The sequence below is a fragment of the Schistocerca cancellata genome, chromosome 5 (assembly GCF_023864275.1).
Source record: "Schistocerca cancellata isolate TAMUIC-IGC-003103 chromosome 5, iqSchCanc2.1, whole genome shotgun sequence".
NCBI lineage: Eukaryota > Metazoa > Arthropoda > Insecta > Orthoptera > Acrididae > Schistocerca > Schistocerca cancellata.
Window position 1 is genome coordinate 733,857,724 of NC_064630.1, and position 16,343 is coordinate 733,874,066.

The following is a 16,343-nucleotide window of genomic DNA, read 5'->3' on the forward strand; positions in this document are numbered from 1 at the left end:
GATCCTATCGTCCCATTCATGCTGCTGTCTATCTGTACACCAGGCCCAGAGTTGGATTTTATTAATTTTATTATTGATATTTACCTCTGTAATCGATTGCGCCCTGTCAAGTCTGCCTCGATTTAACCAGTGGCATGCGTTTCCGTATCGTACTTGAACATCGATGGGACAGGTACCCAGTAATACCAGTGTAGACTTGAGTGCTGCACCGAAGGCCTCAGTGAGCGTGTGGTGTACACTCCTCTGCACTTGTCTAAGAATGGATCCACAGGTCTCGAATCGTAACCGATACGCCCAGACAACGGTACACTCAAACTTGTGCTTAATTTTAACTGCTAATTCTGTGGATAGCTTAATGTGTGTGTCATAAATTTCCTCCTCTCATTCAATTGGACACTCATATATCTGCTGATCTTGACCCGCCAGGGTAGCCGAGAGCGCTAATGCGCTGCTTCTTGGACTCGGGTAGACGCGCTGGCACCGGGACGAATCCGCCCGGCAGATTAACGACGAGGGCAGGTATGCCGGCCAGCCTGGATGTGGTTTTTAGGCGGTTTTCCACATCCCGCTAGGTGAATACCGGGCTGATCCCCAGGTTCTGCTTCAGTTACACGACTCGCAGACATTTGAAAACGTTCGCACTATTTCATGCCTTATACTAGACGCGGACAGCTGGGGTACACTACTTCTGTCCTGGGGGGTTCCAGGTGGCGGCAGGAAAGGCATCCGGCCCCCCTCCGCAATTAACACTGCCAAATCAATTATAACAAAGCTGACCCCGCGTTGGAGCGGGACAAGCCCAAGGAAGAAAGAAATATCTGCTGACCTTGCTGTGTGATATGGCTGTGTTATTGATTTTAACTGTGGCGTTTCTTGTCTGAGATAGTTGGTTTTTGAGTAGTATATAACTAGTTTTATGTGGTGCTTATGCTGAAGATTGGATGGGTAGATCATGTAGCTAATGAGGAGGTTTTGAATAGAATAGGGGAGAAGAGGCGTTTGTGGCACAACTTGACAAGAAGAAGGGACCGGTTGGCAGGGCATGTTCTGAGGCATCAAGGGATCACAAATTTAGCATTGGAGGGCAGCGTGGAGGGCAAAAATCGTAGAGGGAGACCAAGAGATGAATACACTAAGCAGATTCAGAAGGATGTAGGTTGCAATAAGTACTGGGAGATGAAGAAGCTTGCACAGCATAGAGTAGCTTGGAGAGCTGCAACAAACCAGTCTCAGGACTGAAGACCCCAACAACAACAACTGCTGGTTTATTATTTGAACACCACCGCCGTATCTGTTAGAGTGCACCAACAGCCCTTTCTCCAGTTTTGTCCAAGAGTTTGCAGATTCCACGACCAGGACTTCGTTTTCATACCTCACTACCCCATAGACAGTGTTCTCCCCGTGAAAGAGAAACAGAAGGCGTTCATAATTAGGTCCCAGAAGATAGGTCCCCCCATGCCGGCCGCGGTGGTCTCGTGGTTCTAGGCGCGCAGTCCGGAACCGCGCGACTGCTACGGTCGCAGGTTCGAATCCTGCCTCGGGCATGGGTGTGTGTGATGTCCTTAGGTTAGTTAGGTTTAAGTAGTTCTAAGTTCTAGAGGACTGATGACCACAGCAGTTGAGTCCCATAGTGCTCAGAGCCATTTGAACCGTTTGAGGTCCCCCCATAGATCCTTGCGTGCTGCCTTTTCTCATCTTAGGAACTTATTTTTGTTTCGTTTCGTGCTATTCAACAGTAACATCAATTGCAAAAATCTGTTAAGCATATCTAGCTAAACTACAGCACCACCAGTCCTTTGCTGTGTTAGTCAGAGGGATGGGTTCGTTGTAGATGGAGAGGTGGAAATCTGGACCACAGAAACACTGAGTGGTGAGATCAAAGATGGTGGCTTACCTTTTCTGTGGACTTACTTGAATTTTCCACGTATTGTACAACTCGACTAGGAGATTGAAATGGTGCTGGAGGGTGGCTTGGGTGAGTTGGAGGTTATGGTCTGTGAATAGGTAGACAGTGTTCTCACCATACTGCAGGGGTAGGCGGTGGTTTGCGAATGCCTGCACTGTACATGGCGTAAATACACTTGCAGTGTGGTGAAATAGGCAGGAACAGAGGTGGTTATTGTAACGGCGTATAGGACGTTGATGAAGGAAACTGACGTAAAATAGCTTTTCTTTCGTTATTGTTATTTGAGTTCTCCTCCAAGGGGTGGGCAGGCAGTGGATAAATACGCTCTTCAGCCACAGGCTATACAAATTGGACAGATGTTTTAAAATACATAAAAACAATAAATGATGATTTTTTTTAAAATACACGGCCGTGGACAATATTTACAATTTTTACATAAAAATTGATGACGAGTTTGTCAAAAAAACTACATTGGTGGACAATATCAATGATTTTTATGTCACAGTTAAACTGTACTCACTTACTGTGAATGATGCTATGGTGTAATTGTGATGCTGGTGATGCATGAAAATGATCATGGACGTGACATAAGTGGGATCATAGATATGATTATAGGACTCTGTGAAAGTGAAGCTAGCGATTAAAAGTCAGCAAGGAGGAGGGAGAAAGATAAAAGGTGGGGGAAAGCAATGTATATCTCGGGATTGATTTCATCATTGGGGATTGAGAGTTGGTTGAAATTCCATCGGAAGAGGGTGGATAGTGAGTTGAAGGTGCAGGGTAGGTGGTATATGTTTTAAACTGGAGCAGCAGTGTAACTGTATGGGTGATTAGTGAGTGGGATATTGGGTGCCTGGGCTGGGTTTTGTGACTAGTAAACTGGACCTGGAGGTACTCTAGGAAGAGAAGAAGGTGTGGGAAGTGGATGAATCGGTATAGAATTGAGCTGGTGAAGGTAGGCAGATGCAGAAGACGAGACGGACTACGTGTCTTTCCGGGACTGCAAGGAACTTCTAGAGTTTAGGGGAAGCGGAGATCAAGGCAACGTTGGTGTAGGTGAGGATGGGGCAGATAAGCGATTTATGGGTGGAGCTAATAGTGGAAGGACGTATATCCCATTTGCGTCCTTTCAGTAGTTTTTGTCGGTTTCAGGCTTTCTTGTTTGACGATAAGATGGTGAGCATCCCATGTTAGTTTTCTGTCGAAGATTAGTCCTAAATACTTTACGGTGTTAGTCAGAGTGATAGGATGGCTGTAGACAGAGAGCTGGAAATGTGGACGATGTATACGCCGAGCGGTGCGACCAAACATGATGACTTTTCTATGGATTTTTCCATGTACTACGCCACTCGTAAAGGAGATTCAGGTGGCGTTGGTGGGAGGCATGGGGGAGTTGGAGTGTGTGGTGAGCGACTAGGTGGGTGATGTCGTCAGCATGTTGCAGGAGGGAGTTGGGGGGGGGGGGGAGGCGGTTGGGAACGTCTGCAGCGTACAGGGTCAAAGAGCTTTGGGACACCCTGGAGCGATGTGAAATATGCAGGAGCAGATGAGATTGATGGTTGTAACACATGTAGGGCGGTGGTGAAGAAAACTGATATAAAAGTATTTTGAAACGTTTTATTTAGTGGAATCAAAAAATAAAATAAAAATCCATCCACTACCGATATCTTGTGGTGGTTACAAAAGCGATAAAATACTTTGCATGTGTTACAATATTTCGTTAAAATGAGGAACTTTAACGTGCTATCCAAAATTCCATTACTTCGTTAATAGACATATCATAGTTATTTCTTGTACAGTTAAAATAGTATTCGAAATCATAAAATACTGACGCAGAGTTGGGTAATTTAGAATAGAGGACGCTTCCTTCCAACTGTTGGTCTGTTTACATCGTAGTCAGTCGATCCTCGCAGGCGTCAGCAGCAGGACAGGTACACCGGAGCAACAGGCATGTTTTGCCTACCGGGTAACTTTACATAGTAGGAGGTGCCCGTATAAACTGAAATACACGTCCACGGTGAATTCATTCCGTCCGTTGTGTAATTTATCCGGTTCCGTTATGTTTACTGTGTAAATTTGCAACGCCTCAGCTTTGTCTAGATAATGTCCCATGTTGATTGCGTGCAAAACTTTTAAATTGTTGTCGATGTTTGTAACGTTATGTTTTTCAGTTTGCAAGTCAAAACCCAACATCTCGTTAGTAGCATATCTGTACACTTTGTAATCCTCAGAGTTTTTCTTATCGTTTGCCGTACATAATACTTTTCGTAGTTATCACATGTAATATTGTACACAACGGAGCTTATAAATCTGTTCATAATTTTTATGCCGTATCAATGACGAAATTTGAAATTTTATTTTAAACGGAACGTTTTTTTCGGAGTAACCTTTCAATTTTATTTCGTGTGGTTCTATTATATTTCATAGTACAGTAGCTCGTTTTATCTTGTTATTAGTACTTTTGTGTGTTGTAGTTTTAGTGTATTAGTTACGTTTACTTGTGCATATGAAAATCATTATAATCTGATGGAAATTTGTTTTACTGTTCGTATTCTCAAATTCCTTGTTGAACAGCCGCAACCACAGAAGTTTATGTTGCATAGACAAAGATATACGTGTGTTTATAGCATTCGGGATGATTCGATGTGGCACTAATTATTGTAGTCAGACATCGGCTTCTTGTATAAACTGAAAAATGTGTTCTTCGGTTCTCGAAATCGTAACATGTAGGAAATTTATAAATTTTTCTACTTCAAAATATGCAATATATTTTATATTTGCACATTGTGCTCATGTTGTTTTTTAACTGGTTCATAGACTGTCATCTTCTCTCTTGATAAAATACAGTGTCCCAGAAGTCCCGATTACAAAGTGCATAAGGAAGAAAAATGACACATACACACATCTTTTATCGTGAAGTACATCTAACATATTTAAGTGGTGTGTGTGTGTGTGTGTGTGTGTGTGTGTGTGTGTGTGTGTGTGTGTGTGCGCGCGCACTTATCAAATTTCGACGTGTGCTCCTGTCGTTGCCCAAAGGATATCCAGGCGACATTCCAGTTCCACCCATGTGGTGGTCAACATTTCTTGAGGGATAGATGTTGTGACGTCATAATTCTGCGCTGTAATGCTGCGATGTTTTTCACTGGTTTTTGGTGAACCTGGTCCTTGACATAACACTAAAAAAAGAAATCCAGCTGTGTTGTGTGGTGATCGCGGAGGCCAGTTGATTGGACCACCAGGCCCGATCCATCTTCCCGGAAATGTTGTATCCAGACAGACACGAACTTCTAATCCTCAGTTAGATGGTGTACCATCTTGTTGGAATATAAAACTTCCTGGCAGATTAAAACTGTGTGCCGGACCGAGACTCGAACTCGGGACCTTTGCCTTTCGCGGGCAAGTGCTCAACCACTCTGCCCGCGAAAGGCAAAGGTCCCGAGTTCGAGTCTCGGTCCGGCACACAGTTATAATCTGCCAGAAAGTTTCATATCAGCGCACACTCCGCTGCAGAGTGAAAATCTCATTCTTGTTGGAATATAGTCCGGAGTATCCTGAATCTCTGACGGTGTCAAACACAGCGTGGAGGTTCTTGTACTCTCAGATCTTAGCATCGTGTCAGTTGATAACACTGTTCAAATGAAATGTGGCCTCCTTTGAGAAAGGGACACGTTTCAAATAGTCTTATTCCTCAGTCTCAGCCATCATTGCAACAGCAGAGTCATAAGAAAGAAGTTGTTTATGTAGGACGCGGTGCACTGGTGTCTTCGCAATCTGCAACTCAGGTGTGGCTCTTTAACTAAAAAGCCGCCTCGATTGCAAAAAAAACAACTTGTGTTAAGTGTTAACCCAGGTTTCGGCGTAGATAACTACACCTTCTTCAGAACAACAATAAAACCCACAAGTGCCTAAGAGACCTTCGTCAATGATTAAAAGAACACCATAGCTATGAATTTACAAACGAAAAAGAAGAGGAAAACACAAACAGTACATACGTACGAGGTCAAAACCACTACTTAATGGTGTACGCTCCACCTCACACCGGCCTATGTTCGATGGGCCATGACCCGCCATAAACTGCAGTTTATTTCTAAGAGGAAAAGCATAATTTTAGTGCAGTGTGCTGCAGCACATTAGCGCATCATATCCAGCCTCCGCTAGTTGTATCATCGTTTATTTCTTTTATATTATTGGTTGCATTTGGCGATCTCCTAATCCTGTCAAAATCTAGCCCCACAATCCAATGAAACACAGAGGGATAAAACAATATAACAAGTATTGTTGTAAAAGTTTTGGGACTGAATGGGCGAAGCTAAATTACTTGACTTCTGAAAATAAAAGAGAGTGGAATCGTCGAGCATTTGCAAGGGGCTTTCGGGAAATTTTCTATTGGCGGAAGTATACCAGATGGCTAAGAGAGGAGATGACCATTAGTGTTTCGTGTGATGGTTGCCTGATTATGGGCGGTAGGACAGAATAGAGGATGGGGTACAGCCGTCGGCGTAAGGACCGAGTTCAACTTGCTGCTGAACGCTTAGAAGCGATGCAACTGTGCGTACGGTACGTGTACTCAACGTGGTAGACGCGATCGCTTAACTCTGGTGCATAGCGTGGTGTGGGCGTGTTGGCAGGTTGCTGGACGCGAGCGAGGCTGCTTAGTGTGACGCGTGTGTTCTGTCGGCAGGTGGTGCGGCTGCTGCTACAGCGCGGCGCTGACCCGTCGCTGCGCAACCGGCGCGGCAAGGCCGCCATGGACGTGGCCCAGCCGCACGTGCGCGCGCTGCTGCTGCAGGCCGGCCCGGCCGCAGGTAGGCCGCACCTGCTGCTTACACAACTCCACGGATGTCCCACAGGCGTGGTACTAACCATCCTCTCTGCCCCCCTTCAGCTGCGCGCTCTGTCCGGCCACGAAATCAAGCTTCAGCAGAGGTGGCAACAACACACTGAGTGTCCCATTTATTTTGAGCCCCCAAAAAACGTTTCGTTCAGAAACAAAATTAAAAAGAATGTATCAAGCAAATGTCGAGCTATCAGAGGACATTGCTCACCCAGGTTACCTTTTGGGGAACTTAACAAGAGCAGGCCACGTCATTGGGATCACTGATATACTTCAAACATTGTACACTTTCAATTGTCCTAATAACATTGTACACTTTAATTTTTCAGTTAGGACAACATAATGTGCACGTAGTACGGCGAACCACTGGTGCGTTGCGACTCTGAACACGAGCAGACGGCGGTCATGTGGTTAGCGTTCAAGCCGCGTAATCGGTGGATCGCTGGATCGACTCCCGCTCATCTTTTAATTTATATTTATTTTCAACACTAGTGTTATCGACTAGGGCACTAATCTATCGACTCGGCATGTCAAATTGATTCCATATTTTTAGATTTCCAGAAGGCTTTGCACACCGTTCCTCACAAGCGTCTTCTAACCAAACTGCGTGCTTAACGGAGTATCGCCTCAGTTGTGCGACTGGATTCGTGATTTCCTGTGAGAAAGGTCATAGTTCGTAGTAATAGACGGAAAGTCATCCAAGAAAACAGAAGTAATATCCGGCGTTCCCCAAGGAAGTGTTATAGGCCCTCTATTGTTCCTGATATATATTAACGACATAGGAGACAATGTGAGTAGCAGTCTTAGAGTGTTAGCAGATGATGCTGTCATTTACCGTCTTGTAAAGTCATTAGAGGAACAAATCGACTTGCAAAATGATTTAGATATCTGTATGATGCGAAAAGTGGCAGTTGACCCAGAATAAAGAAAAGTGCGAAGTTATTCACATGAGTACTAAAAGAAATCCGCTAAATTTCGATTACGCGATAAGTCACACAAATCTGAGAGCTGTAAATTCATCTAAATACTTACGGAATACAATTACAAATAATCTAAATTGGAAGGATCACATAGATAATGTTGTGGGCAGAGCAAATCAAAGATTGCGATTCATTGGGAGAACACTTAGAAGGTGCAACAGGTCTACCAAAGAGACTGCTTACACTACGCTCTTCCGCCCTATTCTGGAGTATTGCTGTGCAGTGTGGGATCCGCATCAGGTGGGACAGACGGATGACATCGAAAAAGTACAGAGAAAGGCAGCTCGTTTTGTATTATCGCGAAATAGGGTAGATAGTGTCACAGACATGATACATGAATTGGAGTGGCATTCATTAAAACAAAGGCGTTTTTCGTTGCGACGGGATCTTCTCATGAAATTTCAATCACCAGTTTTCTCCTCCGATTGCGAAAACATTCTGTTGGCACCCACCTACATAGGGAGAAATGATCATCACGCGAAATCAGGGCTCGCACAGAAAAATTTAAGTGCTCTTTTTCCCGCGTGCCTTTCGAGAGTGGAACGGTAGAGAGACAGCATGAAGGTGGTTCATTGAACCCTCTGCCAGCCACTTTATTCTGATTAGCAGAGTAATCACGTAGATGTTGATCATCTCGTACAGACTACATTTGTAAGGTAATATGATGAAAAGACACGTGTACTTGCATGAACTTTTATTGAATTTCCAATGTCAATGGCTGTTTACTAATTACTAGTGTTACAACAGACATTATCCAGCTTTTATTTCTATACCGCAGTTGAAATCTTCAACAAGCGCCTTCAAACTTGTTCATATGTGGTTGAAAACGAAAGAGAAATTACTTCTCGTGAAGATGCTGTTAAAATAAATTCAAACTCGTAAATCGCCAGTTTTCGGCAGCGATATTTTCGAAAATGTTGCGTTCGCATGGTATGCATCAAAATTGTCGAAAGAAAGAGAAATTTTTCAAAATTTCAATGAGCTTTGTTTTTCCATCGAAACTCTGCACATTCGACGTATTAGAAGCCGTTTTAAGTTACGTTTTCCGTGTCTTCATGAAAAATATGATCCAGCAACTTGTTGTGTCGAAAGCACATCCGACGATTAATTGTACACTACCCTCATGTTCTGGCATATAGTAACTTATTGTGTTATTGAGTACAGTTGCCTACACCTTCATTTATCGATGTTTAGCTATGGTTTCGAGACCTGTTCCTCGTCCTTGAAACCTGTGTCTCCGGAGCGAAGCGTGCAGGTGCAAAGCATTCCGGGTATAACATATGGGCTTTCGGAAATCTGGATAGATATACCGTTTCGTTTCAGTAAAACTTTATTCTTTTGGTCTTTTCCCTGTCGATAGTTATACAGTATTTGTTGTGAAAGTAAAAAGTAGCAATCAATCAAATAACATTGGAAATTCAGTAGCAGTTCATGCAAATACACGTGTCTTTTCATTGTGTTACCGTTTAAAGGTAATATGTCTGAAATAACAGTATTGAAAAAAATATGAACTAAAAAAACATTGCTGGATTAGATGCAGCGATCCACCGATTACGGAGTATGAACGCTAACCACATGACCGCCGCCATCTCGTGCTCAGGGACGCAACGCACCTGTACGCGTGAAACTTTTCTTGTGATTTTCTCGAAATAGGTTAAGCAATACGGGTTACTACTTAAATATTATATACAATTTGTACAAAGTTTGACGCGATAATACGCTTCCTCTCCTCAAGACCTGTTCAAACACGTGCCCTAGTGTACAATTAATGTAAACATAACATTGTTAAAAACGTAACACGACATTGACTTTGACTCTCGTGCAGTAGCACACAGTTCTGGTACTCGGGGCGACGTAAATCTTCCATTTGCTGGAGATGGCAGTAAACCAACACACAGAAACGACACATCGGTCTTTCAGTCAAACGTCTTCACTTGAAGGTTTGCGTGAATACAATGATGCAACGAAGAGGAAGTGGAAATGGTACTCATCTTTGCATAACGTGTCATTTACCTTATTTGCAATACGGATATATGTAGTACAGTACTGTAGTACTTTTAAATGATATGTCGCGCACAGTGAAAGCAGTCCTTGATTAACCCTAGATTACTAAACCCTCTTAAAATTTGCGATTGCAGATGGTACAAATTCGCGGTTCCTACCAGTCTAGTACTGTCTGTATGGGATGGAAAAAGAGAAATTAAACGGTAACTAACTAGTGCGTAAACTATTTTGAATAAAATATAGAGTAGCAAAATTTACGATGATTTGGTAACAATGAACATTCCCTCCCCGCTTTAGTGTTCTAGCGTTAAAAACTTCATCACCATTTTTCTTGTATTGCGGTTGACGGTAGGCGTAAGGCTACTGAATTAGATGAATTTTAAGAGAGCGATGTCCTGATAAGAGCCCGCATTCCCGACGGATGTTTTATCGGCTTGTTGTGACGCTAAAACGAACATGACAATACGCACATTCATCAAGTATACTGCTAGCCATTAAAATTGCAACATGATGAAGGCGACACGCAACAAACGTCAAATTAACATGGAATGTGCTACAAGCTTGGGTACACAAATGACTGGTAATTCATCGTAACTGCTCAAACTGCGAGGGGCGTTCAACAGATTTATTATTATTATTATTATTATTATTTTAATAATAATTTTAAAAAAATCTGTTGAACGCCCCTCGCAACACCTTTCTTTCTGAGGGGAGTTTGGTTTTATTCAGGATTCCAATACATCTACAGGATGCCGGGCTTTTGTGATGACTTGCGTTTGAAGGAGAAGTTCCTTTGCATTTTTTTTGGCGGCGAACATGCTGAAATCGTCTCTCCTATTTTCTCAGGGTAGCACAGTACACATCAGAGATGATCGTTGCACCGCGAGGAAGGACATTAAGCAGAACAACCACTTCAGACTCAGAAGCCTGTCGCCTCGAGATGACTGGGTGTTTGTGTTGTCCTCATCATTTCATCATCATCCAGGAAAGTGGCGAAATTGGACTGAGCAAAGATTGGGTAATTGTATGGGCGCTGATAACCACGCAGTTGAGCGCCCCACAAACCAAACATCATCATCATCATCATCATCAGAAGCCTGTCGCCCCGATTCTACCGCCTGAGAGTGCGGTTTTGAACTACTACTTCAGAGGAGAAGTGCTATGGCGCCACTCTAAGGATTTCCATTTTGTTTCACGTTCGAAGTAATGGACCCATGCTTCATCGGTTGTGAACGATCTGCGACAAAGAATTGTCACGATTAGTCTTGTAACGCGTAAGCAGTTCCACCTTGATGGTGTTCTGTTGCTCTTTATGGTCTTCCTTTAGGGAACGGGGAACCCATGTGGGCACACGTGTTTGAGTACAACTGGTGGACGAGTATGTGAGACCTACCAACAGAGACGTCCAGCTGAGCAGCGAAGTGTTTGATTGTGAACCGTCGATCATCACGAATCGGAAGCACGCGTTAGATAGGATGGGTTTGTGCGACCCTGTTTCCATGGTGACAGACGCCTCGCCCAACGAGTCGCAGTCCTTTTGTTCACGGTCAGGTCTCCGTAGACACTCTGCAAATGCCTGTGAATATCTGCGACGCTCTGGTTTTGCGTCAAAAGAAACTCAGTGACAGCTCTCTGGTTGGAACGCGCCTCCGTTACAGATGCCATCTTGAAGGCTTCGTGTAGCGCCACCGCCTAATGTAACTTCTTAAAACTGTAGGGGCTGAAGCGGGATTTCGCAGTGGGTTTCTGATTCAGAAATCTCGTTAGGGTGTTGTTTGTTAGTGAGAAGATCGTACAGTGCCTCGTGTAAAAATGACAAACGTTTACCAGCACAGTGACCGACTTCGACAACAGCAGGATCATGCGCTATCGGGACTGCAGTTTATAGTTCCGCGATATTGCTCCTCACGTTGATGCGTATCCTACGGCTGACATGTTCATCCGAAATCGATAGTGTCAGGAGTGAACGCCATGCAAGATTTCAACAACCCCACCACCAATAGGGCCCGGAATGACACGCGTGTTGCTCGTTCGCTTGTGCAACATTGTACAGTCAAGTCACGTAGCCTGAGTTCGGGAATGAGCTAGTTTGCTGCAAGACAGCACAGCCACCATTGTTGCGGCTTACCTCGTTGCCACAACAAAAACGTCTGCGCCGACAGCGGTGCGTCACATATATGGCGCTTATTAATGTTGCTTCCTCTAGATAAAAGTTGAACATTTGTACTGATTTTTGAGCCACACTGATGGAAATAAAAATAACAACACCTAAAAAATTATTAATGTAGAGTAGTGAATTTTCGGGAATACATTTATCTAGGTAATATATTTAAGTGATTAACATTGCAAGATTACAGACTAATGTAAGCGCGAGGAAATCCATTGCAAATGTGCATTGCTGGTACAGTAACAACTGGTGTAAGAGCCAGAATGCTGAATGCAAGCGTGCAAACATGCATGCATTATGCTGTAGAGGTACCGCACGTCAGTTCGTGGGCTGGAGTTCGTGGCCTGTTGCACTTGATCAGTCAGTAAAGGGACGGTTAATGCTCTTTGTGGATGACCTCAGTAAAGGGACGGTTAATGCTCTTTGTGGATGACCCTGGAGCTGTCGCTCTATGATGTCCGATATGTGCTCAATTGGAGACGGATCTGATGATCGAGTGGGCTAAGGCAACATGTCGACACTCTGTAGAGCATGTTTGGTTACAACAGCGGTATGTGGGCTAACGTTGTCCTGTTGTAAAATGCCCCCCCTGGAGTGCCGTTCGTGAATGGCAGCTGAACAGGTCGAATCAGGTTGTAGTGCAAATTTGCAGAGTGCTCCTGCTTTCATACGAAATCTCACCACATACCATAGCTCCAGATGTGGTTCCAGCGTGACTAGGAAGCAGACAGGTCGTTTGTAGACCCTGCTTTCGGGTACCGTTCAGACGAACACACAGCCATCACTACCCCCCTGCGGGTCCGGGGATTAGAATAGGCCCGAGGTATTCCTGCCTGTCGTAAGAGGCGACTAAAAGATCCCCCTCACGGGGGTAGTTAGCGCCTGCGTCCGGAGACGGACGGTTCCTCGACCTATTACTGTGGTCTTTTTGGTTTTTCACTTCTCGTTTCTTCCTTCCTTTTGTTGGTTCCTTTCTTTGCTCTTCTCCACCTCACTGTCTTCCTTACTCTTCCCCTTGACTTCTCCTTGCCTTCTCATTGCCTTCTTCTCCTTGCCTTCTCATTGCCTTCTTCTCCTTGCCTTCTTCTCCTTGCCTTCTCATTGCCTTCTTCTCCTTGCCTTCTCATTGCCTTCTTCTCCTTGCCTTCTCATTGCCTTCTTCTCCTTGCCTTCTCATTGCCTTCTTCTCCTTGCCTTCTCTGGTCTCCGCCTTGGCGTTTGAGACAGTCTGTCCTCTTTCTCCCTCTCTCTCTTCTTTTTCCTCCTCTTCCTTCCTCCCTGTGCGTGTCTGAAGGCCGACCCACGCGTTCGCACGCGTAGCCGGTGACGGGGTAACGCGTAAGTCCCTGCCCTGGGTAGACATGTAAGGCACGCGCGTACCCCCTGGTAAAGGCCAGGCCCGGGGAGGGGTGATTGCCTGAGCTGATACCTTCTGACCATGCCGATTGGTCCCTCCGTCTGTTTCTCGGGAGGTGTGACCTGAGGTGTAAACATTCACCTAAGGCGGGAGTGCCCTCTGAGAGGGTCCCCACAAGGAAGGAGCGCGCCATCGGAGACGCTGGCAATCATGGGGGATTCCTCCGCAATGGATTCTACTCCATCTGTCTCGACTTCGACCCAAAAACGGAAACGTGACCAGCCAACAGTGACAAAAGTACTACCGCCTGCCCCACAGTTCCTCGTAGTTTCTCGCACTGAGGACGGAAAGGATTTTTCCTCTGTCAACCCTTTTGCTATTCAGAAGGGCGTTGATGCCATAGCCGGATCTGTCAAATCTTGTACCAGGTTGCGTAACGGCACCTTATTACTAGAAACTGAGAGTGCCTTTCAGGCACAAAAACTGCTTCGGGCCACCCTCCTGTACACGTTCCCTGTCCGGGTGGAGGCCCACCGAACTTTGAATTCGTCTCGTGGTGTAGTCTATACTAGCTCCCTCGACGGATTGACTGACGAGGAGCTTCAATCTTTCCTCGCTGAGCAGGGCGTGACGGCTGTCCATCGGGTCATGAAAAAGGTCAACAACGACCTTGTACCGACCCGGACACTTTTCTTGACCTTCGATAGTGTTAAGCTGCCATCGCGCATCAAGGCAGGCTACGAGGTTATTTCTGTTCGCCCCTATGTCCCGACACCTACGCGCTGCTACCAGTGTCAGCGTTTCAATCACACTCGACAGTCTTGTTCCAATGCGGCTAAATGTGTCACTTGTGGCAGGGATGCCCATGAGGGTGACTGTCCACCTCCGTCTCCTCGTTGTGTGAACTGTCAGGGTGACAATGCCGCATCCTCCCGCGACTGTCCTGTCTATAAGGACGAACGTTGCATCCAAGAAATTCGGGTCAAAGAGAAAGTGTCCACCTCGGCTGCTCGCAAGCTATTGGCTAGTAGGAAGCCCACGCTGCTCCCAGCGGGGAAATATAGTACTGTCCTCGCCTCTCCTCGGACTACCCGGGAGGTAGCAACCCAGACATGCGATCTGACCTTCAGCACCACGGTCGTCCGTTCGGCCAGTGCTAAGATCGCGCGGTCGACGTCTCCTCTTCCTCCCATCACACCACAGACACCAGCCACTTCCTCAGCTTCTGCTAAGTCGAAGACCCCGAAGTCTGATGCACGGTCCTTCAAGAAGGAACCATCCCGTGCAGACTTCCTCCGTCCCTCGACCTCCCAGCCTTCGACCGGTACTTCCACCAAACGTCCTTCCAAAAAGGCGCATAGGAAGCACAGTTCTCCTTCTCCGCCTCGGCGCATTTCTTCTCCTGCGCCACCCAGCGGTTGCCGCCCCAGGCCGTCATCCGTTTCGCCTGGCCGCACCGCCGGTAGCCGTATATCTGGCCGTTCACCGGCGGAGGAAGCTCCCCCTCCCGGCCATCCTCCCGAGATGGCCGATGACCCTATAGACCCCATGGACGATGACTGTCCGCCTACTGATAGCGGCGGCAGTGCTCGCTCGAAGCCAGGCCCTAAGCGGCCTTCGAGGTGACCCCTTCTCTCCTCTTCCTTTTCTTACGATGGCACTTATTCACTGGAATATTCGCAGCATTCGCTCCAACCGAGAGGACTTGAAGTTGCTGCTCCGCTTGCATCGTCCGCTCGTCGTAGCCCTCCAGGAAACGAAGCTACGCCCATGCGATCACATTGCCTTGGCACACTACACTTCTGTGCGTTTTGACCTACCCCCTGTGGTAGGTATCCCAGCTCATGGAGGGGTTATGTTGCTGGTCCGGGATGATATTTACTACGATCCCATCACGTTGCACACCGGCCTGCAGGCAGTTGCCATCCGCATTACTCTCCCCACTTTTACGTTTTCCTTTTGTACCGTTTACACTCCATCGTCCTCTGCCGTTACCAGGGCAGACATGATGCAACTTATTGCTCAGCTACCTGCACCGTTTTTGTTAACTGGAGACTTCAATGCCCACCATCCCCTTTGGGGTTCTCCAGCCTCCTGCCCGAGGGGCTCCTTGTTCGCGGACCTTTTCAACCAGCTCAATCTTGTCTGCCTCAATACTGGCGCCCCTACTTTTCTTTCGGACACATCTCATACCTATTCCCATTTAGACCTCTCTATATGTACTCCCCAACTTGCACGCCGGTTTGAGTGGTATGCACTTGCTGATACATATTCGAGCGACCACTTCCCGTGTGTTATCCATCTCCTGCAGCATACTCCCTCTCCGTGCTCCTCTAGTTGGACCATCTCCAAGGCAGACTGGGGGCTCTTTTCTTCCAGGGCGACCTTTCAGGATCAAACCTTCACAAGCTGCGATCGTCAGGTCGCACACCTCACGGAAGTCATTCTCGCTGCTGCTGAATATTCCATCCCTCACCCTACTTCTTCTCCACGTCGCGTACCGGTCCCCTGGTGGACCGCAGCATGTAGAGACGCTTTACGTGCTCGTCGACGTGCTTTACGCACCTTTAAACGCCACCCTACAGTGGCGAATTGTATTAATTATAAACGTTTACGTGCTCAGTGTCGTCGTATTATTAAAGAAAGCAAGAAAGCCAGCTGGGTTGCTTTCACAAGCACCTTCAACAGTTTTACTCCTTCTTCTGTTGTTTGGGGTAGCCTGCACCGGCTATCTGGCACTAAGTAAGGTCCACTCCCCAGTTTCTGGCTTGAAGGTCGCGAATGAAGTCCTTGTGGCCCCTGAGGCTGTCTCCAATGCCTTCGGCCGCTTTTTCGCCGAGGTTTCGAGCTCCGCTCATTACCACCCTGCCTTCCTCCCCCGCAAACAGGCAGAGGAGGCTAGGCCACCTGACTTTTGCTCCTCGAATTGTGAAAGTTATAATGCCCCATTCACCATGCGGGAACTCGAAACCGCACTTGGCCGATCACGGTCCTCCGCTCCAGGGCCTGATTCTATTCATATTCAGATGCTGAAGAACCTTTCTCCTGCGGGTAAAGGTTTTCTTCTTCGTACATACAATCGCATCTGGATT

At 46.2% G+C, this 16,343-nt stretch overlaps 1 protein-coding gene across 1 annotated transcript in view; it reads left to right on the top strand.

Moving 5' to 3' along the window:
* Positions 1–16,343, top strand: part of LOC126188785 (ankyrin repeat domain-containing protein 12-like) — a 127,891-nt gene that overhangs the window by 17,756 nt on the left and 93,792 nt on the right. Inside the window, exon 2 of the mRNA XM_049930398.1 lies at positions 6,591–6,714. Coding sequence (XP_049786355.1) covers positions 6,657–6,714 — 58 coding nt within the window. The 5' untranslated portion in view covers positions 6,591–6,656. The remainder of the gene's footprint in view (positions 1–6,590; positions 6,715–16,343) is intronic.